At 31.4% G+C, this 27,900-nt stretch overlaps 3 protein-coding genes across 4 annotated transcripts; 2 read left to right on the forward strand and 1 right to left on the reverse strand.

Moving 5' to 3' along the window:
- The first annotated feature begins 149 nt into the window (after positions 1–149).
- Positions 150–9,883, forward strand: LOC105665731 (AT-rich interactive domain-containing protein 4B). Its single transcript, XM_012308534.3, has 7 exons — positions 150–385; positions 1,177–1,613; positions 1,693–1,938; positions 2,153–2,357; positions 2,424–6,882; positions 6,961–7,101; positions 7,206–9,883. Exons 1-7 carry the CDS (start codon positions 380–382, stop codon positions 7,247–7,249), a joined length of 5,538 nt encoding a protein of 1,845 aa, XP_012163924.3. The 5' UTR covers positions 150–379; the 3' UTR covers positions 7,250–9,883.
- LOC100646377 lies at positions 9,390–13,198 on the reverse strand. 2 transcript variants are annotated; one of them, XM_003395478.4, is made up of 3 exons: positions 13,065–13,198; positions 11,580–11,922; positions 9,390–11,116 (listed from the first exon to the last, which is right to left on the reverse strand). In XM_003395478.4, the coding sequence occupies exons 2-3, from the start codon at positions 11,721–11,723 to the stop codon at positions 10,922–10,924; spliced, it is 339 nt and encodes a 112-aa protein (XP_003395526.1). In that variant the 5' UTR covers positions 11,724–11,922; positions 13,065–13,198; the 3' UTR covers positions 9,390–10,921. The 2 variants fall into 2 exon arrangements, with proteins under 2 accessions (XP_003395526.1, XP_048261818.1); XM_048405861.1 differs by having other exon boundaries at positions 13,061–13,198.
- Positions 13,049–27,851, forward strand: LOC100649448 (ubiquitin carboxyl-terminal hydrolase puf). The gene is made up of 12 exons (XM_012308532.3): positions 13,049–13,187; positions 13,663–13,759; positions 13,878–14,226; positions 14,297–14,594; positions 14,674–15,417; positions 15,513–21,501; positions 21,582–22,299; positions 22,362–22,552; positions 22,626–22,803; positions 22,890–23,056; positions 23,137–23,807; positions 23,876–27,851. The coding sequence occupies exons 1-12, from the start codon at positions 13,145–13,147 to the stop codon at positions 24,706–24,708; spliced, it is 10,278 nt and encodes a 3,425-aa protein (XP_012163922.1). The 5' UTR covers positions 13,049–13,144; the 3' UTR covers positions 24,709–27,851.
- Positions 27,852–27,900: the final 49 nt, after the last annotated feature.

Below are 27,900 nucleotides of genomic sequence, written 5' to 3' on the forward strand. Positions count from 1 at the left end.
CGAAACGTTATTGAAAAATTGTAACTTATTTAGGTAATCCTATATTTATCGAGATCACGAATAATTTCACTGTAGGAGCGTAACTTTAATTTTGTATCTTTACTCAGTTGTTTTCAGAAAGTGCAAAGACATCATCCAATAGGAGTCGAGTGGCTAGCTGACAAGTTGCGTCGGGGTGGAAATGGGCAGGGAACAGGAGCTTGTACGCATTCGGGCCGTGAAGTGTTGGTTTCACGAAGGGGGTCAGATTCTCACAGTCAAGTGGAATTTTTCCTGTGTTGTTACTTTCAACGATATAATGTAAAACTGTTCGATTTTAATGTCACTCACGTGCCAGTGTCTTAAGATTATTTATATGGAGATCGTGGAGCGCTAGAAGATGCTGGTAAGGAAAAACAGGCGGGAGCAAAGTTGACGTAGAAACAAGTGCGCAAAGATTGTATAGTTGAGTTCCTTTCTTTTTTTTTTCTGCCGCGTGCACAGAGAAAGTTAAAATCCGTGCTTTTGTTATGTAGTTACAACGCTTTCGCAGGTCATTTACTTCGGACGAATGTCTCGCCTAAAGTACCTTCGAGGTTACAACTATTACCTGATGTCTGAGAAATCGACAGGCTGTCACAAACGTAGTGGACTTCGTTTTGAAAACGTGGTTAAGATATCAAAGTATGAGTTTTATTTCAACGAAAACGTATCTTCGTGCGAAAGTTCTTGTTTATCGTAAGGCAATCTCGATATAAAAATAATCTTCGGTACCTGCGAGGCATGACCGCCTACATAAACAATAGCTCATCATACGAGGCAGCTGGCTTTTTATATCAATTTTCATGCTTTTATTATTTAAGTTCTGTCGTTGATAACAGTCGAAATAATGTTTTGTATGTGATTAGATCATAGTTCTCGATAAACCCTCAAGACCTAATAAATAATAAATAATAAACAAAATTATTTCAAATTTCGTTAATATCATGTTGTCATTGTTATGATTTTTTCTTAAGGCAATATATATGTATATATATATTCATGTATATATAATACAAGATACTAAAATTTTGTCTTTATATGTATCTCATTAGTTTAGACAGAGAGTGAATGTATGATGACTATGGAAGTATGTCATGAGCAAAAGTTAGATTTAAAAAGTACAAATATTAAATATACATGTATTTTTTGTTACAGGGAGACGATCCACCGTACCTATCAGTGGGTACGGAGGTTAGTGCTAAATACAAGGGTGCCTTTTGTGAAGCAAAAATTCGGAAAGTAGTAAGATCAGTGAAATGCAGGGTGACATATAAACAAGGCTTGGGTACAGCAACAGTAGCTGATGATCAGATAAAAGGGACTTTAAGAGTAGGTGCATCTGTTGAAGCTAAACATGGAGATAGAAAAGAATTTGTGGAAGCTACTATCACTAAAATTCAAGATTGTAGTCAATATACTGTAGTTTTTGATGATGGAGATATTACTACATTAAGAAGAACTGCACTTTGTTTGAAAAGTGGAAGACATTTTGCAGAGAGTGAAACATTGGACCAACTTCCTTTGACACATCCAGAACATTTTGGAAATCCAGTAATTGGAGGAAGAAGAGGACGGCGGTCTAGACAAGCACAGTGAGTGTTGTGAAATAATATCAGCAATATAATTTTATGAAGTAACTTGTGTTATTACTTATAAAAATAATTGTTATAGAGATGAAAGTAGTGATGATGAAGATAGTCCTCCACGAGGAACTCGTGATTCAGGTTCTAGTGGAACAGGCAAAGAAGGAATGGAGACAGAACCTGAAATTGGACGAGTTGTATGTGTGGAACTTGGAGATAAAAAGAAGAAAGATAATTGGTTCCCTGGATTAGTGGTTGCTCCAACTGCTCAAGATACAGTGAGAATTCGAGTGAGAGACGACTACCTTGTGCGATCATTTAAGGATGCACGATAGTAAGTATGATCTGTGTTCATATATAAACAGATTTTATGAAAACTATGAAAAAAAAAGCAAAATGGTTGAAATGATAACAAAATATTTTTTTTCCTATTAAAGCTTATTCTAAAACTATAAAATCTATTTAAATGTGTCTGTTAAAAATCAGCTGTACATTGATACTTATTTTATTATTTTCTATTGTATTACTGTTACTTTTTGCATATTTAGTTATACAGTTCCAAAGAAAGAGGCCACTGAATTCACAAAAGAACTTGTCAACAAAGTTGAGAATAGTACATTGAAGGTTGCAGTAGAGAAGGCACTGCTATTTTTAGAAAAGAATGAGTTACCTCCCCATTGGGATAGAGATTCTCTTTTTGGACATTCTGTATCAAGCGGGAACAGTGACTCAGATGGGGAACTTGATTCTGATGTAAGCTCTCTTTTACTAATTTCAATAAATAAATTTAATTTGTTGTAAACATAATTTATTTTCCAGAGTTCTGATGATGAACCGCGTGAAGAAAAAGATCACTTTGTGGCACAACTGTATAAGTTTATGGATGACCGTGGTACACCTATTAACAACTGTCCAATGATAGGTTCTGAGGACATAGATCTATACAGGTTATTTCGAGCTGTCTATAAGTTAGGCGGTTATAATCGTGTAACAAATCAAAATCAATGGAAATTAATAACACGTCGCTTGAGCTTTACAATGCAAAATTCACCATCGACGCACAATTTGGTTAAACAGGCCTATAAGAAATTCTTACATTCCTTTGAAGATTTTTATAGGAAGTTAGGTTGTACTATGGTAAATCATCCAAGGGGTACTATGCGTAAACAACGTCCTGGAAGAAGTCTGATTAGGGATAAAGACAGAAATACGCCCGTACCACCTCAAGTGTCGATCATTAAAAATGAAAAAGAAGAAGAAGATAAAAAAATCATGGAAGAAGAAAAGAAAGAGAAAAAAGAGACTAAGAAAGAACAACCAATAAAAGAGGAAGAAATTGTGAAGATAAAGAAGAAAGATGAATTTGAAGAAAGCGGTAGTGGACAAGACAGTGACGTAAACGTTGAAGGTGAAGCTGAATCTTCATCTAGCAGTGAAAAATCTCAAAAAATTTCAACATCCTTATCCTTGCCAAACAGAGGCAAATCTAAGAATAAAGAAGACACAAAGAAAAAAGTAATAGAAAAAAAGAAAACTGAACCTAAAAGACAAGAAAAGAAAGACGATAAAATGAAAGAAGAGGATGCTGCTAAAACAAGGTCTAAATCTAAAGATGATAATGCAAAAAGTAAAATGTCTTCTGAAAATAGGGAAACACGAACTCCATCGAGAGAATCGGAAAGAAAAACTTTATCTAAGCAAAGACGATTGATGGATGAAGATTTAAAGAAACGGGGGAGAAAACGAAAAGAGTATGAAGCAGAAAAATCACGTACAGACGAACAATCAACAGACTCAGCTCCTTGTTACAAAGGACCTGTAGAATTAGGAGATAGACTAAAAGTATATTATGGACCTACTCATGAATCTAAAGTTACTTATGAAGCTAAAGTTATTGATATGGAAAAAGATAGTACAGAACCAATGTATTTAGTGCATTATACTGGATGGAATACGAGATATGATGAATGGATTAAACCATCGAGGATAGCACAGAATTTTACACAAGCTCAAGGTAGAGTAAAACGAATTAAAGCTAGTTCACGACCTCAAACTCCCAGTACGAATTTATCAAATAACATCAATAAGTCATCAAAAATTGTTTCTAACACTAATTCAAATGCATCTCAAAATCGACGTCGAGCGCAAAGTGTTGCACCTACTACATCAGTTGTTTCATCTACTACGACAAAAGAAATCAAGAAAGAAGATAAGGAAAAAGAAATATCTCAACCAACTAGATCTACGACTCCATTGTCTGTTATAAGTTCTAGTTCTAGAACCAAAAGTCCAGCAACACCAGCGAATCGTCAAATACGAACAAGAAATAATGATACATCTAGTACAGAACATCGAAGGCGTACTAGGAGAACTTCTGGACATGCGGATATAGTTCCATCAGAAACTGAAGAAAGTGAAACATATGATTCAGATACTACAGAATCTGAACAAACAAGAACAAAATCTAAGATTACAGAGGAAAGAAAACGTAGAGAAGCGAGATACAGAGTTGAAGACAGAATAAAACCTGATGAAACCAGCGAGGGTGAAGAAGACAAAGATAATTTAGAAGAACCACGTAGAGGTAGGCGTTTAAGAAGAACGATTAGTAAATCGCAAGGTATAAAATCTGAACCAGATAGTGATGAAGAACAACCGAAAGGTCGAGATTTTGACCTAAATCAAATACGATCTGAATTAAAAGGTTTTGATAAAGCAGTGAAATTAGAGCTTGTTAGGGTTGAACCTGATCCAGAGGATGAAATAAAACTAGAAGAAAAAGAGAATGTTGTTTCAGTATCACCAAAATTAGAAAAAAAATTAGAGCCATCAAAATTAGAAATAATGCCTGAATCTAAAATAGTAGATAATACAGAAGATATATATGAATTTAAAGAACCAGAACCATTTGAATTTGAGGTACGAAATAAACGAGATACAAGTGGAGAAAAAGATAAGATAAAAAAGAGAGTGTTTGAAGAAGAACCGAAAAGCCCTAAAAAGAAACAAAAAATAGTTGTATCACCAGTTGTAAAAGAAACTAAATCAGAAACCGACAACGATTCACGAAAGAAAGTAAAGAAATTATTCAGTAAAAGGACTGATGATATTACAGACAATTTACCTTCTCACAAATCACTACAATCTACATCATTAGCAACATGTGAAGAAGCGTTCGATAAGCTTTGTGAATCACCTTCATTTAATCCGGTGAAACCAATACCTATTATTGAGGAAACAGGTAAAATAAATAATGGTATAGATCTTTTATTTAGCGATTTACCTGGCGATGATGATGCTACTCATGACGACTCAGAAGATCGTTTAATAATATCAGAGGCAGAAGTTTCAGAAGCAGAACAAGAAAACTTATTTACATATCAGCAAGAAATGTTTCCTTCTAATGATGGAAATGATTCAATGGAATCCAATAAAGAAGACACAAGTTTACAAATTGAATCGGTAAGAGAGGATATAACATTAACAGTTTCAAATAAACCTGATATAGCTGTTGAACAGAAACAAAGCATTAAATCTCCTTTACATTGTCAATCTCCAGAATTAAAACCATTAGATCCAAAGTTATTAGATATTACACCTGTTTCATCTCCAATTGTAACAATTCCAGCACCAATTAGTGCAAGATTACCAGCTACATCTACAATCGAAGAAAAACTTTCAGCTGCAATGGCTTTTCGTAATAAAACTAAAGATGTTAAAAAAGAAGATGAAATTCCAGAAGTTGTATGGAAACCCTCAAAAGAAATTTCTAAGAAGTTAGATATCGTAGTTGCACAAAAAAGTAAAGAAGATCAGCATGGGCCTAAGACTGAAAGTGAGAATAAGAAAGGAGAAGAGGAAGAGATTGTAATAAATAATGAAAACCAATGTAAAGAAATAATGTGTGTAGTAATTAAACAAAAAGAAGAAGAACTTCAACAATTTAAACTTAAAAAAGAAGTAGAAATAAAAAAATTTGTTGAAACAAAAACAGAACATAAAAAGATACATGAAACTGAAGAAGAAGAATGGAAACATATAGAAAATGAGAAGTCTAAGAAAACAGAAGATGAATTTAAAGAACACGATTTTAAAGAAAAGGAAAAGGAAAATCATAAGAAGATAATCAGTCAAGATATGGTAGATTCTGCAGATAGTAGTGATTCTGAACAGAGGTTAATAATCGATAATGAGGAATCACAAGATGTGAAAAGTTCGTCAAATTTTGATGTTAAGTTAAGAGCAGAGTTAGATAGGCTTCAAGACACACAAGAAAGGTATTCACAATTACAAACACAAAAATCTATGCAACCATTAAAACATCAACCACAAGAATGTATTACTGAATTTAAAACTGAGATCAAAGAAACGCCTGTTATAAAAACAGATGAAGAGGGAGAGGCAATTAATTCTTTACTATGTGAGGAAGAAATACCAGGTTCACCAGCACCTATTACTGAAAATATAGAACAAATAAACGCTGGTCCATCCTGTTCACCTCCAAAAGTTGAAACTACAGAAAATAGTATAGTATTAATGGAAATGCCATTTGCAAGTGCTCCTACATCTGGTCAGAGTACAACCAGCAGCACTGTTGCCACTCTGAGTATGGCATTGCCAAAAACTGTGGAGACATCTGTCCCAGTTTCTTTATCTATGCAACAAAATCCTACTCTAGGTATGAGACAACAGCAGTCTCATCATCAACATTTACCTGCACTAATGCCTGCACAGAGGAGAGAAAGCAATGAAGCAGCACCTGTAATGGATAATACACCTCCAACTACACCTGATTCAAGCATTTCCAATATCTCTGGATCCCCAAGAGAAGAAAGAACAGGTGGTTCATCACCAACTTCAGAGGATAATATGAAACATAATCGTGATAGTTCTGAAGCAGACAATGATAGTGGTGGGAAAGGTCCAGGATTCAGTGAAGATGACACATTGCCAAATGTTGAAGGAAATTCTGCAGATAGAATATTAAAACCACCAGCAAAGCGATCCATTGAAGAAACACAATCGCCTAAAAAACGTAAGAGGAGTAGGAAGCATTCAGAATGTGATAAAAATACTACTAAAAAAGCGGGAAGACATAGTAATAGACATGGTAGACATGGTGGTGGAAGCGATAGCGATGATACAAGTGAAGGTTCTAATTTATGTGGAATTAATACAACTTCAGCAAATCACACAAATATCACTAGTGTTCCTGATCTTAGTAATTACTCATCGAGATCACCTCGACCGACGAAATATAATTTTTATGTGGAATTAGGTAATAGACTAGTTTTCTTCCTTAATTTTAATGTCTTACCTATAAAAAGAAAATGTTAACCTTTTATGTTTAACATAGATCCTGAATTGGATGGCAGTCAAAGGATAGCTGTACTACAGCAAAAATTAGCCGAGTTACGTAAAACATATAATGCTGTGAAAGTTGAACTTGCCGCTATTGAAAGACGCAGAAAAAAGTTAAGAAGAAGAGAACGAGAAGGTAAATATTTTATGAATAATTAATGTTTTTATGAATAAAGTATTAGAGAAATTTTTATATGAAATTTATTTTATATGTAAAAAATGTATTCATTTTGATTTTAGCTATAAAGGCAGCTAAAGCAGAAATGCAACAGGCCTGTTCGTGATGAGCTGCCTTGAAACATCCTAATTATCTTAACCTCCACTAAAGAAATTTTTATACAACACCGGAAGATAATAGGATAGTATCACTATATGGACATCCTGCAATTATAGCAGATTTCATGACAATTTTTACCTTCCTAATATCGTTTAGGTAAATTTTCCCCCATTAATATAAATTGTAGATATAGATATAAGATTTAGTATAAATGAGGAACACTTACCAGAATGAAGATATATATTCACATATGCTTTGTGTTGTACATTGTTTTCTCAAGAACATAACGTAACAGTTGAAAATTTTTATCCTCAATTTGTCATTTCACCTGCTCAGATGCAAAGTACAAATTATCGAACTTGATGATCATTTCATCGTTCATTCTTCTTTTTTAAGAAAAGGCTGAGAAAAATGTTACCGGTAGTGTGTTATTGTAAAGACATCTTGGGAACAAATAATTGTCTAAGCCGTCTGTCATTTTCGTTTCGAGTATAGCTTATAACACCGTTGGCGGTTGAGCTGTTTTCAAGACGATAAAATAAAGATGTCAAGTGCAACAACCATCACATATTTCCTAGAATAGAAAATTTTGTATATATTAGAAGTAGTAATGTTATAGTAGTTCGCAATATACGTATATACGTAAATAGAATTTTAGCGTCTTTGCGATCGAAATTTTTTATTTAAGAAATAAAAGGAAATGTTGCAATGTGGTTCATAAAGTAGTAAGAAGTTAATCATATTCAAAGCAATGTTCATTTGTACGTAAACAACTTGTGAAATGAACGGATGATTGTATATTGATATATATGTGAGATATAGCACAATTTTTAACTTCCAAAAAGTGAATCACTTTAATTTATGTATATAATTTACGTAAATAGAATATCCTATTATAATTATTCTAAAATACGAAGCATTCAAGTTTATTCGTATTTCATACCAAATTTCTTGACAAAGTGCATAGAATTGGATTTTCAACTATGCAATTGTCATGAATGCAGCTCAACGTTTATCAATTTACAGCCTTTTGCATTATATTTGAAAAATTGCTGCCATTGTGCTTTAATCATCAGATAGGTATTAGACGTTCGTCGTCGTGTATATCGTAATTGGTCAAAGATGCATTTATATTTCTATTTGAGCGTTGAAGTACCTCAGGTACTAAATTAAAAGGAAACAAAAAAAATTAAACTTAAGAAACAAGTTGCAGAAAACAAAATCAAATACCCCTGAGTGGAATTAAATTTGTACGAAGACATGTTGGCTGATAAAAAGAATGAAATTTTATATAGATATATATTATATATTTTTTATAAAAAAATCAGTCGCGGACATGCTTTATGGTATCAGACAACATGATCATACATTGATTGGGGGAAAAATGAAAGAAAATAAGGAGTTGGGCTCCATAAATCTTTGTACATATTTTACATTGTGTGTGTTGATAACACTCATAAGTCAGGTTTTAGTAGTTTATCGCACACAGATATAGCTACGCATATTATTGTATAATGGTTTCAGAAATCTTGCAGTAGCACATACTAAATGTTTGTTTTAAGAAGTCAAGAGAATGTGTATCGACACTCAATCAAGTAATACTTACAATCAATTAATACCTACAAAAATATTTACATTTCATCAAATTGTATTAAAAGAAAGAATATTTTATTTAAAATATTCTTTATATTTCGTTGTTTACATTATTGTATGATTCCAGCAGAACTATGTAAAAACATTTTATTTTGAAAGTGATTTCCATTATTATAATTAACAATGAAAATAGTTTAAGATATTTAAATATAAAAGTATTGTAAAACATACGTAGAAATATATATACATATTGTACAATTCAGTTTAATAAACTACAGGATAATTGACAGCAAAATTGTAAACAGTAATATTAAAACGTTAATATCAATAATATTGTTATTTCTTTTGGTTGCATACAGCTCTTACATAAAGCTCTGCTTAGATATTATATATTTTTAGTATGCACATGGTTTCAAATAAATATTCAAATTCTACTTCTGTTTTGCAAAATAGTAATATTTCTAGATAAAATATCTAGAAATATAGAATATACTATTAGATAAATGGACCTCTATTTATTTGGAGGGTAAGTAAGATAATAAATGCATCCTAAGCAGATTTTATATAGGTGCACCCGTTATTTTATTATGATTTCTCATTACCTTTATTACTATAATTTATTATTTGCAATTTACATTTAGGCAGTAATATTTATAGGAAAACACTATTATACAGGTCATCAGTTATTAATTTGAGAATATTGGCTACATTTATAGGTAAAATATTATATACACATATTGATCACAGATATAACAAATTTATATTGTCTTTTCTTATGCAGTGATAATGATATATTAAATAAAAAAGTAAAATAAAGTAAAATTTCTCAAATAACGTTAAAATATTTAAGGCTTTACAATAATGTTTGAGTGACGAACACAACTTTGTCTTCTAAAAACAAATTTTCTCTTTGTAAATGATGAATTACATGTCAAATAATACATATAGTAAGCACAATATGGATTGTGTCGCTAACCAATAATATTGTTCCACATAACATTTAATTGTGTTAGCAAATGTTGTTAAGAAATAAATAATCTTAACAAATTATAGTAGTATCAATTATCCTTGTGTCATTTTTATAAAGATTTTTGGTTTTTATAATGTAAAATACTATAATTAATCAAAGTTCTATATATTTAAAAATTTTTATAAATTATTTATTATATTGCAACTTAGAGGTAAACATTCAAATTTTGTTAAACTCTGTGGAATAATATATGTTAATATAATATAATTATGCAGATACTTTTTCATTATACTTTGTACCATATTATATATAAAAGTTGACATATTAAAACTATTGATATTTAATAGTAAAGGATGAATAGTAACATGATTGGTTTAATGTACATTAGTATTGACAATCTTGTATATATCTAATACACAATATTATTAAAAACTTTGCCAACTAAATTTCTTATTTTTACATTCAATTATATAATATAACATCATTTAATATTCTAAGAAATCACTTTGACATATCTATCTATTTATCTTTGTACACCAGTAGTATAGATCTGTTAAAGAAACAATATTATCCTAGAGTATTAAAAGATGTTTAAAAATTTCTATTAATAAAAACTATACAAGATACATCAAATAAAATATTAATTCAATAATTTGAACATTATTAAACATGCCTAAAAATATTCATTGGATATATCATTTACATAAACATATCTATAACTTTATTATTGCTGATTACTAGTCAAGAAAAAAAAATTCCAATTTTTTTGGAAATGTGAAATACAAACAAAATATAATTATTCATATATTTTATATTATAGTATCAATAAAAAATATCTGTAATATCTGGTGTAAAAAATAAAAAAGTTTATACAGTAAATTAAATTTGCACATCACAAACATTTACCAACATATTTTAAGAAGAAAATATTTTATAAAATTTTTAAAGATAATTCTATAGATTGCTGAATCAATTGATCAATTATATATATATCTTTTCATTTAACAAAAAAAATTTGTTTCCCTAGTAATAAATTACTAAAATAACAATACAAATAAGATATACAGAAAATGTTTAATAATATTGAGCGAGAAATTATGCTTTTAATTCTATATGTTAACAAGGAGGTGGGCTAGATGTTGGTACAGTATCAGCAGTTTGTGTAGAGGTTGATGCAACTGTTGATGATTTATTCTGAGTAGTTAACCTTCGTTTGACTAAGAAAAATTGTTCCATTAGTTCATGATGAGCTTCAAGCCGTTCAATACAATGTAGACATGCCGTTTTAGGTAATGGATCATTCATGTTTACCTATATGACAAAAGGGTAAAAATTGTATTTTTAAAAACTAAATATAAAAAATATTCATTATATGACATATATACACATATACATCTTTAAATATATTTATTTAACATTAACATTATTTATGAAACTTTTGAAACACCACAATTAATTAATCTTTCTCTGATTTAATGTAGCTATAATATATATTTATATTTAGAAAGATTTAATAAATTTGTAATAAACAAACTATTTTTATCATTACATTATGTAATTTTACAATTTCTCAATTATTGTTGTGTTTAAGGCAGAGCTGTCAAATATGATAAAAAATTCATATAAGAAAAACCATAAATGTAACTCAAATAAAGTGAAACCTTAACCAGTCATACACAGAATATATTGTAGTAGAAAGTATGAAAATTTTATTAAAAAATAATATCGATGAAAGCCTAATTTAAAAAAATACAAAGCAGATAATGATTTTTACCGTAATTGGAAGATAAGCATTTATTTTCTCAGCAAGTTTCATTCTCTCACCCTCTTCACCGTATATGTGGATCACGAAACGGTTCATCTTACTGCAAAGTCTGCATATAAAACCCGTGATCTCAGCTTTATCCGTGCTACCCATTTCAATTATTTATTAATATTTACTCTTGTTCGTATGGCACTTATCGACACCCTATAACCCAATACACACGTCAATATCTTCACACAAAGATTTATTCTATGAAATCGCACAAGATGTTATGCTCCTTTCAAGATTGTTTATCATACTTCTGAACAACTGGCGCTACCAGCACTGTATTCTTTTACTGCTCTCCTCCGAACTGTACATACATATAATATAGCTTATGAGTACATATATATATCTTTTTCTTGGTACATATTACCTGATATTACATACAAATTAGGTACATAATACAAAATATATTTAATCAAATGAAAATATATATAAGTAAATATATATTAATTATATCACAATTATAAGAAGGAATTTTTATGTTTAAAATTTATAACCAATATTTCATTATAATAAAATTAAGGATTGTATGATGAAAGTCTTAAAGGTTATAATTAAAGCAAAAAAATTAATAGATTTACTTTCTTAAATGATATTTTTGACATTGATTATTCCCTAATACATTATAAGATTTAATTGATATAATATAAACAAAAGAAAAATAATTTCATTTATTTCATTTTCACTCTATTTAAACAATTCAGAGTTATTGTTTGATAAACTTTAAAAAATTTATTATTAGCTCTTTAATATAATATTTGTTATTTAATATTATTGCTTCATTTATTAATGTATTTATAGTATATTTATAGTAGTCATTATCGATAGTATTACTATCTTATAAGTAAATTTCTAATTGTGATTTTTAATAAGATTTATGTATTTAGCAACGCTACAATTTATTGATGTTAATGTTACAAAAACAAATATAAAATAAATTATATATTATCTTCAATAAACTTTTAAGTCCAAAATAATTAAAAAAATATGAGGTTAGAAAAAAATTGGGGCTAGACCTTTTCATTTTATACATCATTCGGTTAAATAAAAAAAAAATAATGTTTTATTTTTTATGTCTTATTAATGTTTAAAGTACTGATGGGATCATTTTAAATATCACATTATTTCAATAAAATATGGCGGCGATCAGCTGTCTTCTGTCATAATGACATTCATATTGTTAAATAAAACATTACATTTTTCTAGGAATAATTTAGATAAAGATATTTGTAAACTCCGATAATAAAGTGAAGTAGTTTATCATTATTATATCATTTGTCTATAGGTATGAAAGATTTAAAAAAAAAGTAGAGGAAGATATTTACTGTTGCTCATCTGAAGTGAGCGGCAAGTGAACGCAGCTGCGTAAAAAAGCAATATGGTGACTAACGAATTAATCAAGTGTTGAGAGGATAATCAAGAATACAAATGTTTAATAATATTACCAACTTTTGCGATGGATGGTGGTGAAGTTGAGTGATGAACTTGACGTGATTAAAAGCCTTTTCAGAGGCTAAAGGAAGAAAACCATGTGCGATGTATGTGTTGACTTTCACGACCTTCTGCTCTCCTGTAAGCAAAATGTGTACTATACCTTTCATGTTAACCTAGTGTATTATGCTGCATGTTGTAAATTTTGATTTCGTATCAACAACTAATGTCCTAGTATAAGTAATCTAGTAACAAATTGTTGTAGAAATCTACCAGATTCATAATTACACTTAACTTTTTCTACTATAAAAGTCCGTTTATAATATTATAATTTATAACCTTATTTGCCTATGTATGATTTTAAAATTTATCAACTGATGCACGAATACGCTTCAACGTTAAATATACAAAATAACAAAATATTAAAATATGTTTTATATTTTCAAAGGTCGTAATTAGTAGTAAAATTGTACGACATATTAAAGTAGAAAATGTTTGATATATAAGAAATGATGATAGATTAGAATAGTGATACATTAATCTTATTTATATATATTTATAGCAATTTTATTTAAATTTTCGTATTGTTTATTGTTTGTTTATAATATATATCCAGATGATGAAAGATCATCGAAGGAACAAGATGGATTGGCAACACTTTGTATTTCGGATGTGGACACTACATTACATTATGTTAATCAATGGGTACAAAGGTCTGATTCCATTTTTGTTTTTTATAACATATAAACCAAACATTTGAATTGATATAAATACTTAATAAGATTGTTTTACTTCTATTTTAATACAACTTGTTTTCTTTTGTTTTTATAGACAATGCATGTGCTGCTATCGAGAAATAAAAAATTTTGATCGATTTATACGATTAACTCAAAGTGTTGTATTATGTACATTACAACAATTACAAATTATACAACAGAATGGTCAGCAAACAAACGTTGGAAAAGTATCACCCAAAGACGAAAAAGAAGAAGGAAAAACAGATGAAAATAAAGTAGAAAACTCAGATTTTGCACAAACAGAAACAGAAACAAAACAAAACTGGTCTCAACAAGATAGAGAAAAATTGTATCATCTTCTTTCAAAAATATTTTTACTAAATTTTCCTCTTTACATTGCAATGAAACATGGTGGTGCAATTAATCCATTAGCTCCAGTAAAAGTAATATATTACAATAAGATGTATTGTTTTTTATCTATGCATTTATACATTATTTTTTATTATTTTAAAGGACGAAGGAGGATATTGTGAACCTCATGATCCAGAAGTGCCAGCTCCTTTAATTAGAGCAGTTTCCATATTTTGTCATCAAGGTGGTTTCAATTTAATGTCTGCTTGTTTTGATATGGAAAATACATTACCTGTTAGTCTTGCACATTCAATGGTTGTAGTGATTTGTAACTTAAAGCTTTGGTTGAATTATGGTAGTGTTATTCAGCTCTTTATACCATTACGCAGTCGTGTTATGAAATATATGTGTCGCTTAGCAGATAAAGAATTACGCACACCAGCAGTTAGAACGATGGCAGGTAAATTTTGGAATAAATAAGATTATAATAATTTAAGGCGTGTATTCTCGAGTTTGAATTAATAACCTTCTATATTTAGATTTCATGTGGAGTGCTGTAAAGGATCCTATCGACGCTGTTTTACCAAGCTTTGATCGTGATGGATTGGATCTAGCATTTAAATATTTTACTAGTACAACTTTAACTATGAGACTAGCAGGAATAGCTCAGATAAATGCTCATATCACTGCATTCAATGAACTTTGCAATAGTGAAACTGTCGCTGAAGTGGAACAAGTAGGCCATGCATTGGCTGCTTGGTTAACAGAAAATAATATAATAGCTCATATATTTGGACCAAATTTGCATGTAGAGGTTATTAAACAAAGTCATATTGTACTAAGTTTCTTAGCTATGGAAGGTAGAATTACATGTTCTGACATGGATACTATGTGGCAAGCAGCACAATTGAAACACTGTGGTCGCCCAGTATATGATTTATTGGCACCTTTAGTAAAACATTTGGCTCCAACTCCAGTTTTACATTTATACTCTTTATTAGGAAAATTGGAGCCGAAGGACCACACAGAACAAAGTTTATTCCTGGCATCTGCTTTGATAAAATTTATTTGGACAGCAGGTGGTTCAGGGTATCCAAGAGGTTTATCTATAAAAAACAGAGAAATTTTAAGAGGTAATAGTGGTATAGGTGGTAGCAGTACTAGTGATCCTAGTGGAATAGATGGAAGTAGTCCAGATGAGGATGAAGAAGAACCTAGTCCTGCTCCATCTGAAGGACCTTCACCACGAAAACAAGCAAGAGGGGATAGTAGTGATGGAGAAGGTAAAATAATACCTACCCATATATAATTAATATTTAATACTTTTGTCTTTAAATGTAAAACACTTTTAAATGACTTAAAATATAAATATTAATAGGTCCGTTTAAAGCAAAAGGTGTGGGCACAGCAGTTGTACAAACAAGCTCGAATGAAGGAGAAGATCCTGTAATAGAAAAATCTGAATGTTTTACTGAATCAATAAAAGATTCTGCATGTAGTATACAAGATGATATAAAAGAAAAACAGAGTGGGTCAGATGCAGAAGCAGACACAGAGAAATCAAACACAGAAGAAACAGTTGCAATAGAAAAGAGGAAGAGAAAAGTATTAAGAAAACGGAAAAAACCTCAGAAACGTTCACTAGTTACTGCAGATAAGACATTAGAAGGCATTGTTAATGAAGAAAATAATGTGAAAACTAAAGAGTTAATGTTAGATATGAAATATAGGCCAGAGGATGTACTAAACAGTACTTTGGATACTGGTGGATTAGTTTCTATAGATGATCCAAAAGGTGTTGATGCGCTGGATCGTGTAAAACAGCAAGCAATGGCTTTAGATCCAAGCGATCAACAAGTTCCAACAACAGCAACACTCCTAAGAAGAGCTAACAAAAACAAATATATGTCATTAGTAGGCCATAATGTAGATCGAGCTCCTGACTCAGCAGATACTTCGCATGATGAAGATGATAGTGATGTAGCTGGTGTTCTCGGAGCACCCGATGGACCTGGAGCTGTTATATCAGAACTTGCCGGTCTAGTACATGCGACTGGACCTACGTTTTTGCCTTCAGGATTAGATGAAATGCTTTCAGATGAAGAAGGATCTTACAGTAGCAGAATATCTAACAAAAGCGAAAAAAATATGGCAGATTTTGATGGAGAGGAAAGTGGATGCGAAGAGGAATTAGCTCAATTGGCTGCGCGTCATTTAACAGCTATACAAATGCAGGCTTATCATCCTCATCATTCTCATCCAACAATGACCATTAGACGATCTGTTTGTCGCCCTCCACAAGTGAGAAGTATTCGCCAAACGGTAACACGTGTTAGTTCCCAATTCAACTTGGACACTGTATGCAAGCCTGGAAATACGTTATTATGGGATCTTTTGCAAGATGATAAAATTGGTCAATTAGGAGAAGGTTTAGCTCTGGAAGCTGAGAAAGCTTTATGCAATCTTCTTTGCTTTAATGTTGATCGATTAATACCTATGAAATTCATAGAAGGTTGCTTAGAAAATCTTGCAACCAATCGTTCTGTGGTTGTATCTTTAAGATTATTACCTAAATTACTTGCCAGTTTCCAGCAATTTGGTGCAATGGACGCACATACGATAACAACGTGGGCCGATCGTGAACGTGGAATGATGAAACACTTCTTTAATAATCTGAAAACATACACTAGTACAGGGCCAAAAAATAACTTATATTCCCATCAAACAGAAATACAAGTTCGATTACAGTTTTTATCTTCTATTTTTTCACCTTTAGGTTCGCCTGATTGTTTTCGTCTAAGTCTCGAACAGGTCGACATATTATGGCAGTGTTTGTCACAAGACACAACATGCGCCGATGAACTTTTCAGTTGGTTGCTTAGTCAAGCAAAATCAACAGAGCAGCATGCACTTGGAATGGATACGCTTAAACATTTATGTATGCGTAAATTACCAAGTTTACCACCCGAAACTATTAGTATGACAGGCCTTAGTCTTTTCCAACAATTATGTAATTTAGCCCGTTTAGCTGCTGCACACTTGGATAGACCTTTAAGAGACGTAGATTCAGTTGGTATGGATTTCTTGTGGAGAATTGCATTAAAAGCTAAAAGCACAGATGTCAGTATGGCAGCTATACAATATCTAAATGGATATTACATGTCTAGACAATTAACTCAAGAGGCAGAATTTGTTTCACAATGTATGACTCATCTTGCTGCAGCTAGTGCTGATTTGGAAATGAACGAAGAAGCTAGTTTACGTTGCATACAAAGAGCTTTGTTACTATTAAGAACACATTTAGAAGCGTTCCGAAAACGCTACGCATATCATTTACGTCGCTGGATTCTGGAAGGTAGAGGTGCTGGTAGTCACGTTGCTATGAACACTTCAGAGAAAGGCCAACAGCTAAGAATATTTGTACAACCTGCAGGAATACCTGAAAAAACAAGTTTCACTCTTCTGAGTACTGATTATGTAGCTGATTTAAGAGCCGAAGTTGCTAAATGGTGGGATGATACACAAAATAATCAAGAGAAATCGACATCTACTACAAATTCGAATCAAAATAATGGTTCAGTATTAGGTTCTCTACTTACTGATGGGCCAATTAGGATGATTACACAAGGTCAGGAATTAACTATTGATTTTGACGAAAAGACATTGCAAGAAATGGGATTTAAAGATGGTCAACTAGTGTTCATTTCTCCCGGCGCTGGTCGAGGTAATGGTACAGGTAGATGTAACAAACGAGATGTGGATTCACCATCTCTTTTACCACCACCTCCTCGAGAATCTTTGCCGACATTATTATTATTACGTCCACAGTATTTTGAACAATTATTTACACTAATGAGAACTTTAAGTGCTATGAAAACGGTTGTCAAAGGAGGGCAAGAAATTCCTCATACAAAAGCACAGGTACTTTCAAGAAGAGTTTGGGACACATTAACATTACTACCAACTAGTCCAACTTTATTGAGAGGATTTAAAAAACTAGGAGAAACAACTTTGCCAGAATTGTTAGATCCTGCTAGTCCTCAAAAATTGATGTATTCTTTATATATAGTAGAGTCATTGAGTAGACATAGTACAACAAACCAACCTGCTGTTGTAAATTGTACATCCAGCGCATCCGGTAACGAGGGTGATGGCGATACAGATGATAATCACGAAGACAAAGAGAAGGATGTTGCTTGGTCTACATTGTTTGTTCAGCATGGAGGTTTGCGTCATTTATTTGATATTTTTATGTCTGGATGCTTGGAACAAGGTGATGGTAGTGAGTGGCAGCAGGACTGTCTCGCTAGTTTACTAAAACAATTGTGTTATTTGGGCGTTGTTAAAGAAGAGAAAAAACGAAGTAAAGCAGATAAACTGCTTGTACCTAAACTGAGCGAAGTGATGCTTTCAATGATGAATGTTGAAGCTGTTATGTCTCGAATAACAAGTATATTAAATGAGGCATCACTGCCAAGGGATCCAAATCATTACAAGACAGGACTTTTTGGAAGATCACAAGTTATACATTATACTATGGCTTTATTAGTTTGTTGGGTACATAGTGACGAAACAGTGAAGCAGTATCTTTTTTCATCATCAGAACCATTTGGGAAAACTTGGTTAAGAAGATTAGTATTGGAAGATCCCGAACCAGAAGTAAGAAGAGAAGTTTGTACAGCACTGTATAGATTATGTCTGGGGACTACAGGATCTGAAGATGAAAATTCTGGTAATCCCAGTTTAATCGTTCCAATGTTAAATACATTGTTGGAACATCTGGTAATTGCCGAAGCAATGCAACCTTCTCATCGAAAACCGGATTTACCGTTGCACTTACATCCCGCACTTGATGATGGAAAAGAACCATATGGACCTGCTTGTAGGGATTATTTTTGGCTTGTTTGCAGATTAGTTGATTCTCTCCCTGAAGAAGCTATCAAAGAAGGATCGGACGATTCCAATTTAACGATAGATCTTGAAACCCTAGCAATAAGAGTTATTGATTCTGTTTTAAATAGAGACCATCTTGAAACACGTCATAACACAGTGGAAGATGATGGCTTAGTTGGATTATTAAATCTCACTTGCAATATCATGACACATAATCCACCTTGCAAACAAGGAAAGATTGGGCAAAATTTATTACATGAAGTATTCGATTTTCTATTTGCATTACCTAATCCTCGATCAAAACATGTTCCGAAATGTAAAAGTCAAGTCTCCAGATCAGCAGCTTTCGATCTTTTAGTCGAACTTGTAAAATCTGCACCTGATAATTATAGAATTCTTCATGAAAAATTATTAGCTCAACATAAACCTGGCCCGCATTCTCCATATCCATGGGATTACTGGCCACATGAAGATGGACGTTCTGATTGTGGATATGTAGGTCTAACAAACTTAGGTGCCACCTGTTACATGGCTAGTTGTATGCAGCATTTATATATGATGCCGCAAGCACGCATCTCTATATTAGGGGCTGATTGTAATAGGGCAAATAAACATCAACTCACATTAAGAGAGTTACAAAGAATGTTTGCCTATCTTTTAGAATCTGAGAGAAAAGCGTATAATCCTCGAAGCTTTTGTCGAGTATATACCATGAATCATGAGCCTTTAAATACTGGAGAACAAAAGGATATGGCTGAATTTTTTATAGATCTTGTATCTAAATTAGAAGAAATGACATCAGATTTAAAGAACTTGGTGAAGACATTATTCTGTGGTGTAATATCTAATAATGTCGTATCATTAGATTGCGAACATGTAAGTAGAACTCTTGAAGAATTTTATACTGTACGTTGCCAGGTGGCAGATATGAGAAATCTTTACGAAAGTTTAGATGAAGTTACAGTTAAAGATACTTTGGAAGGAGATAATATGTATACATGTTCACAATGTGGTAAAAAAGCAAGAGCAGAAAAGAGAGCTTGTTTTAAAAAGTTGCCACATATATTGTGTTTCAATACAATGCGATATACATTTAATATGGGAACCATGTTAAAAGAAAAAGTAAATACACATTTTAGTTTTCCATTAAGATTAGATATGTCTGGATATGTTGAAAAAAAACTCATGCCACAGCATTATCAGGAAGAAAAGAAGGCATCTGAAAAGAGAAAATCTGAAAGTGATTGTCAATCAGAATTAGACAATGATGATGCAGAAATGGAACATTATCAATATGATTTAATAGGTGTAACAGTTCATACTGGCACAGCTGATGGTGGACATTATTATAGTTTTATTAGAGATCGTACATCCCCTAATAAAGATAAATGGTTTTTGTTTAATGATGCAGAAGTTAAACCATTTGATCCAAATCAAATAGCGGCAGAGTGCTTTGGTGGAGAAATGACTAGTAAAACCTATGATTCCGTTACAGATAAATTTATGGACTTCAGTTTTGAAAAAACGAATTCAGCATATATGCTATTTTACGAATGGTGCACTGATCCTGGTGATCAAGCAAAAGAGGAAGAAGCCACTGTTTCTAGTCCAAATGGACGACAATCTTCTTCATTAATTCATAAAAATACTAATAAACTACCACCATTGGAACTAAATAAAGAACTTGAAGATTGGATATGGCAAGATAACATGCATTTTTTACAAGATAAAAATATATTTGAACATACGTATTTCACATTTATGTGGCAAATATGTGGCTATATACCTCAAACATTACTTTCTGTACAATCTGACATAACAGAGATGTCAGCAGATCTTTCCACGTCATTTTTTATGGAAACTTTTATTCATGCTAAGGAGAAACCGACTATGGTGCAATGGGTAGAGTTATTAACAAAACAATTTAATGGTTCGGCTGGTGCATGCGCTAGATTTCTTGAAAAGATGGCTGGAGATTCGTGGTGGCCAATTCAAATTCTAGTCAAGTGCCCTAATCAAATGGTAAGACAAATGTTTCAAAGGCTATGCATACACGTGATACAACGTTTGCGCGCTACTCAAGCACCTTTATATCTTCTTTGTGATGAAGAAAATGACGTAAATACTGTCGGCACGCGATCCTGCGTGACAAGATTTGTTAGAATGCTTTTATCTCTTATGGAACATGCAAAACAACATTTGAAACATCTTACTGAATATTTCAGTTTTTTATATGAATTTAGTAAAATGGGCGAGGAAGAAACTCTATTTCTAATAAGGGTACAAGCTATATCAACTATGGTAAATTTTTATCTTGGACATAAAACACACGAATTTGTTGATGCAGTCAGTGAAGAAGAAGAAGAAGAAGAGGTTGTTGCTATGCCAACAGAGAAGTTGAGACCTGCTTCTTTGGATAAAATGATCACTTTAATAGCAACTTTGGTTGAACGCAGTAGAGGACCCGATCACAGGTAGTTAAATAAGTTTTACTTTTATTTAATGTAAAAACTGTATTATATGTTTATATACATATTATATTTTCATTTTCCAGACTAGCATTGTCTCCAGCAGATCTTAGCGCTGTAGCAGGAGGTAAAGGATTTCCCTTTTTGTATCAGCAAACGCGAGATGTCATCAATCTTAACCAGACGCGAAATTTGATACAATCTTTATGTCGTTGGAATGATAGACTGGCAATACATATTGTAACAATGATATTTCAAGCTATAACAAAACATACAGATGTCTGCCAACCATTTTTCAAACTTCTGACATTGTTAACTGAAAGTTCAGGATTAAGTGGGTTGCCCTGTATGACGCAATTGATTTTAGGCAGAGTTTGGGAAGCAGCTAGAGTTGCTCCACATGGAGCACTAGAATGGCTAGCTTTAGCTGTTACAAGAAGTAAACTTGCACATGCTTGGGTATTACAAGGATTAGACACGTGGTTACAACATTTTCTATTAGAACATTCAAATCAAAGAGTTCGCTCTGCAGCTGCTTTTCTTCTCGTATCATTGGTTCCGTCAACTCATTTCAGACAAGGTTATCGTAGTGCTCATAGATTAGGTTTAGGATGCAATACATCTAGAGAACTACAATTATCTCCAGAAGCTACTTTAATTTTGCATAAAATATATACAGCACTTCTACGATTATTGCAACCAGCAAGACATTATATTGATATACAAACTCATGGTACAATGAAACTCACTGCCTATTTTGCATTACTTACATATTGTGTCATTTCTAAGACAGAAAAATTAATGGTAAGTATTACATAATGATAAATCTTAGTATAACTACTTCATTATATAATATTTACTTCTAGTTTGGACAATATTTGAATGATTTATGGGCACTTTTTCACCCAAAACTATCTGAGCCTAGCATTCCAGTGCATCATAATAAACAAGCTGTGCTATTGTTTTGGTACCACGTTTGTTCTGATTGTCCGGAAAATGTCGCTCTTATACTTCACAATCCTCATATAACTAAGAATATTGCATTTAATTATATACTGTACGCATAATTTTGTTTTATATGGTTATAAACGATCGCAGAATATTTTTTAAAGATTTACATGTCTTTCTAGTGCTGATCATGAGGATCAGGATGTGGTATTATTTAATAGAGTAATGTTACCTGCTTACTACGGTTTATTACGATTATGCTGTCAACAATCACGCACTTTTACAAGGCAACTAGCTGCACATCAAAATATTCAATGGGCATTCAAAAACATAACACCTCATCCTACTCAATATTCGACTGTAAGATTTCTACTAATTTAAGTTCTATTTTGCTTTACTTATAAAAGTTATATCTAAAACATAAAATATATCTCTTTTTTTTATAGGCTGTGGACGAACTATTTAAATTAATGCAATTGTTGGTTGCAAGACATCCTGATCAAACAGAACAGGAAGAAGCTGAAATTGCATCGTTTAGGAGAGGAACTTTATCTTCGTACTTACAAGGATTAGACGGGCGATCATGTTGGGCTACACTTATTTCTGCATTTCGGTACAATATTTATAATAATATTTCTTTTTATTTTAATATACCAATTTGAAACACGAATTGATAAAGTCAATACCTTACAGTATCCTGATTGAATCAGATGATGATAGGCTTTATGTTGTATATAATGGAGGATTAAGCATGGCTTTGGAAGCATTTCATATGCTGCATATTATGTATCATGAAGCAACAGCGTGTCATGTTGCTGGTGATTTAGCTGAACTAATAGCTATTATTGTTGAACTTGTGCGATGTATTAGAACTGCAAGAGATGGACCTGATGCAAGGAATATATTAGCGAATTGTAAAGAATGGCCAGATATTCTGCGGAAATTAGCAACATTGTTAAATACATACAATCCTCCGGATATGAGAAATCTTGCTATAGATCTTTTGAAAGAACTTGTGATGCTTGTTCCTGCTGAAGCGATCTCAATTTTGGCACCATTGCTGTCACACTGCCATGCAGCTCTTCAAGAATCTCACGCTGCCGTTCCACCTGGCCCGTATCTTCCAAGAAGATCTACTCCTCCAGGAAAGATGCCTACTCGACCTGCTAGACCGATGGTTCAAATGGCCGTACCACACTCTCAATTAGAGGCGTCAAAAGGAGTAGATCCAGAATATGATAATGCTTTACTCGAATTTTATTTACCATATCACGAACTTATCGACGTAATGTGCAGATTAGCAATAAATAATGATTGTATGACAGATACATTAGTAAATCTGAGCGCTATGTTAGGATTTGAAGGTAAATATCATTTATTGTCTAAAATTTATAGAATTAATATAATTAATAATAATATTATTTAATTACAGGTGTTCCACTACACTTAGCTTTATTTCCTAGATTATGGTTAGATGTTCATGCTGCTACACACATAGACAGAAAACATATTGCATCTCTTCTTTGTTCTTCCTATACAGTGGATTATGTAGATGCTGTATTACTAGATGAAAGATCGTCATTAGGAATACCGGCAATTCATGCTTTTCTCAAGACTTTCTTTCCAAAACTTGCTAATCATGTATTGACTGAACAAACTTGCTTACTTATTGACAATTTAGTTAGTTCTATGGTAGCAATGGTGGAAGCAGTAGATATTCAAGCATCTGCACATAGATTAACAGGAGACTTAAGAGCTTTGGCTCTTGTCTATAATAGCAGTACAAGACTGAAACCACCAAGTAGCTTGTTACCAGCATTAGAAACGCTGTTGTCCCGAACTAGAGCCATTAAAGTGAAAGAATCTAATCAACAGGAAGTAGAAGCCCCTACAAAAAAGCGTAAGTTTATGGTGAATGAAAACAATGAAACCACTGATAAAGACTTGCATCTACCAATCAAAGAACTTAACAAACAGAAAAACGTTTCAAACATAAACATTGAAGAAAAGGATAAAGTAGAAGTAAATGACATGACTTCCTCTGATTCTGGAGATGATAAAACCATATCAAGAAATAATATTCAAGCAGAAAATATTCCTACAAACATCAGTGAGATATCTCCGGGTTTAATTGATACCGTGACAACCAACAATTGTACGAACCAATTGCGATGTTCATTAACTAATGTTTCCTGGTTTGAAATGTTGGAAAAGACAATTCTCGACCTGCAAACTATTGTGCAATTGCAAACGAAAAATAACTAATTCTCTATGTGTTTTAAATGGTGCTTTTATCATAGAAGCATACAATACAGGACTAAGATTATGTGTAACTGTGTGATTCTTTAAAATAACAAGATGCAAATTCGTTAATACATTCAAGATCTAAATGGACAAAAAAATTTTAGTGCGCTTGTGTTCTGTAAAGAAAAAGATACATCTATTATATCACATATATGTATGTATCAAATGCGATTTATTTTCCAAATGTAGGTAAATAAGATATCTTTGTTTATTTAAGTTATATTAAAATATTCAAGAAAGAAGGAAAAACAAATTGTCAATTGGGGCTAAACAATTTTCATTTTATACAACAAATGTTCGTTAGTGCTGTGAGATTGTCTATCTTCTGGTAATGTAAACAATAATACATATAAATTACCAAATATTCAATACTAGGAATTGTGTAAAGCTTCAAATAATTTAAGAAATATAATCATAAAATCTTTGTTAAAATTATGATCGTTTTCCTGTACTTATCTCAATATTGCAAGATATTACAGGGTTTTTTCAATCGTTTAACATAAAATATAAAATAACATATTTTTCAATCAGCTCTGAAATTTTATATGTTTAAATATTATTTACACATTAATCTATAGATTTCATTAATTTGTCATTGTAACATACTTCCATTATATTTTTAATACGTTTCCAGATAATTAATTGTGTGAGTTGTGAATGAGTATTTTTATATAAAAATTGCACATCTTACTCAACATATCTTCCTAAAAAAATTTACGTGAACTATTACATTATAAACTTTTTTTATGTTTAATGTAATAATAAGAGATTTAGTTTATTTAGATAAGTGAACAATGTGCTAACAACTTTGATATATTTTCTGATATTTTTAATCGTTTTCTCCAAAAACTGTAAAATCAGAATATTATTAATTATTAGGCAGTTGAGTTTTGTTTCTCAAAAACAAAGTTTGATTTTCATTCAAATTAAGTTTTAACCATATTTTGTGTCATCATGATAAAACATTTATTTATAACTATTACAAGTAAAAAGTCTTAGTGTTTGTAATATCACTATATCACTTTTTCTATTCGTATAATCGCAATAAATATATCTCACATCACCAATGAACAATTTCATTATCAAATTTTGTAAACATTTATAAAAAATCAGCAGAAAATTATTTGAATATAATTTTTTTGTAACATGTAACAAACGAACCTGGAAACATATCCGTATAAATTGTTATGTATGCGCTTAATTTACGTGCACTGCTTTATTATATTTATTATTACTATATAATAATCGTGCGCTATTAAAAAAAGAAGGAAATATATATATATATATATTTATTATTTTCTTATTAATTCGTTACATAAACAAGTTACTTTGCCGCCACTTGTCAAATATTGTTTGAGAATTTTTGTTTCAAAAGATAATTGATATAATTAAGTTTTAAATTTTAATTTTTTTCAATATTTTTGTATTGGAAAAAAACAAACGGGAACTAGAATTTTTTGAATAAGTTTATTTGTTCAGTAAAAACTAGAATTTTTAACAATAAATTACATATATTTCAAGAAATATATTTTTTTAACTACATCTAGACAAATAAAATAGTGTATCTAATTGATAATTTCGTTAGAAATATTACATCTTGATTATTTAACAAAATATGTTTCTTGAAATGTTCTTATTTTTAATATCGAAAATATTGCGCTATCCAGCTCTATAATATAGCCTAGTACTTCATTTAAATATAAAGTCATAATTTATTATACGTATATGCTTAATGTGCGAGTATACGTATGCACATTACATATACGAACAGTAATCACTGACATGTTTTTCATCATAATTGAGCTTATTATCAGACAATGGCACTAAAGTATAACTTGTCCATATTGAAGTTCAAGAATCATCGCGCGCATTTTGGATTTCGACGATACAATACAATAGCAAATTAACGAATGATTGGAAAAGTGAAAGCAATGAATGTTGATTACATGGTGTTCTTGTGCGATATTCTTCTGTTTCTTCGTCACATTAATGTTACTTAATTAATTAATGACCACAAGTCGAGAAGTACTTCGTAGAATTTTATCTACTTACGAAACATACTTTTAAAAAAGAAATCAGATTAAAGGATTAAATATTACAACATCACGATAGAATAAGTAACGGCTTTTTGGGAATGCATTTTGAAATGAACTACAGATTTTAGAAACAACTATCAAATAATTACATGATTATTATTAATTAACCTTCGTGACATAAATTCGATAAGTATTAATAATAATAACAATAATAATTAAAAAGAAGTAAAAAATGAAAGTGTGATGCTTAAGTCAAGATTTCCTCGCGTAATTACTATTTTCAAGCACGTCAACATTATATATTAAAAAAATGTTCGTCCTTTCAGCTATCAATATTATTCTTTAGCAAAATGTAAAACAAAATACAAAGAAACTATGTTCAGTAGTTTTACAGAAATCTAAGTGAGTATCCATGTCACAAATTGTATTTCTAACATGCGACATACGTGTTTGTGATCAAAATACTGTGATTAGTGATGGTAGATCTATTCGCTGGTTTTGCAACAGACATGAATATAACAAGCGTACTATATACGCACATACGATATAATGAATTTTTCACTAAATCATGTATTTTTAACTTTTATGTGCTGGCGGTGATTTATTGAGTTTAGTAAGATCGAAAATGTAGTAACCAAAAAGTAAAAAATGTACAAAAAAAGGCAAAAAAAGAAAAATGGTATAAAGAAGAGCATAAGATCTTGTAAAACTAATGCGAGAAAAAAGCATTTACATTTACTTTTATTTATTAAAAGCGACGAATGCCTTTGTCTCATGAAACGCGTTTCGATAATCTTTTCATATTTATAGATAAAACAAAAAAACGAGTACACGCGATAGAACGTTCGTGCTTTCGAATTAATTCAATTCAGAGATGGTTAAGACTGTATAAAAAAAGGTATTTGAGGCATCCTACAATACTTTTGTCATTTTATTAACCTTCCGAAAATATCAGAACTATCTTATCAGATTTATATCTTTAGCATGCGTTTACGTTTATGTATTCATTTACATATTTAAGGTGTATAGTTTCTTGATCAATAATAAATAAAATCTTTTCATTTTAAATTTCGTATACAAGAACAATCTTATTATATATTTTAAAATTTTGTTTTGC

The sequence above is a fragment of the Bombus terrestris genome, chromosome 5 (genome assembly GCF_910591885.1).
Source record: "Bombus terrestris chromosome 5, iyBomTerr1.2, whole genome shotgun sequence".
NCBI classification, from domain to species: domain Eukaryota; kingdom Metazoa; phylum Arthropoda; class Insecta; order Hymenoptera; family Apidae; genus Bombus; species Bombus terrestris.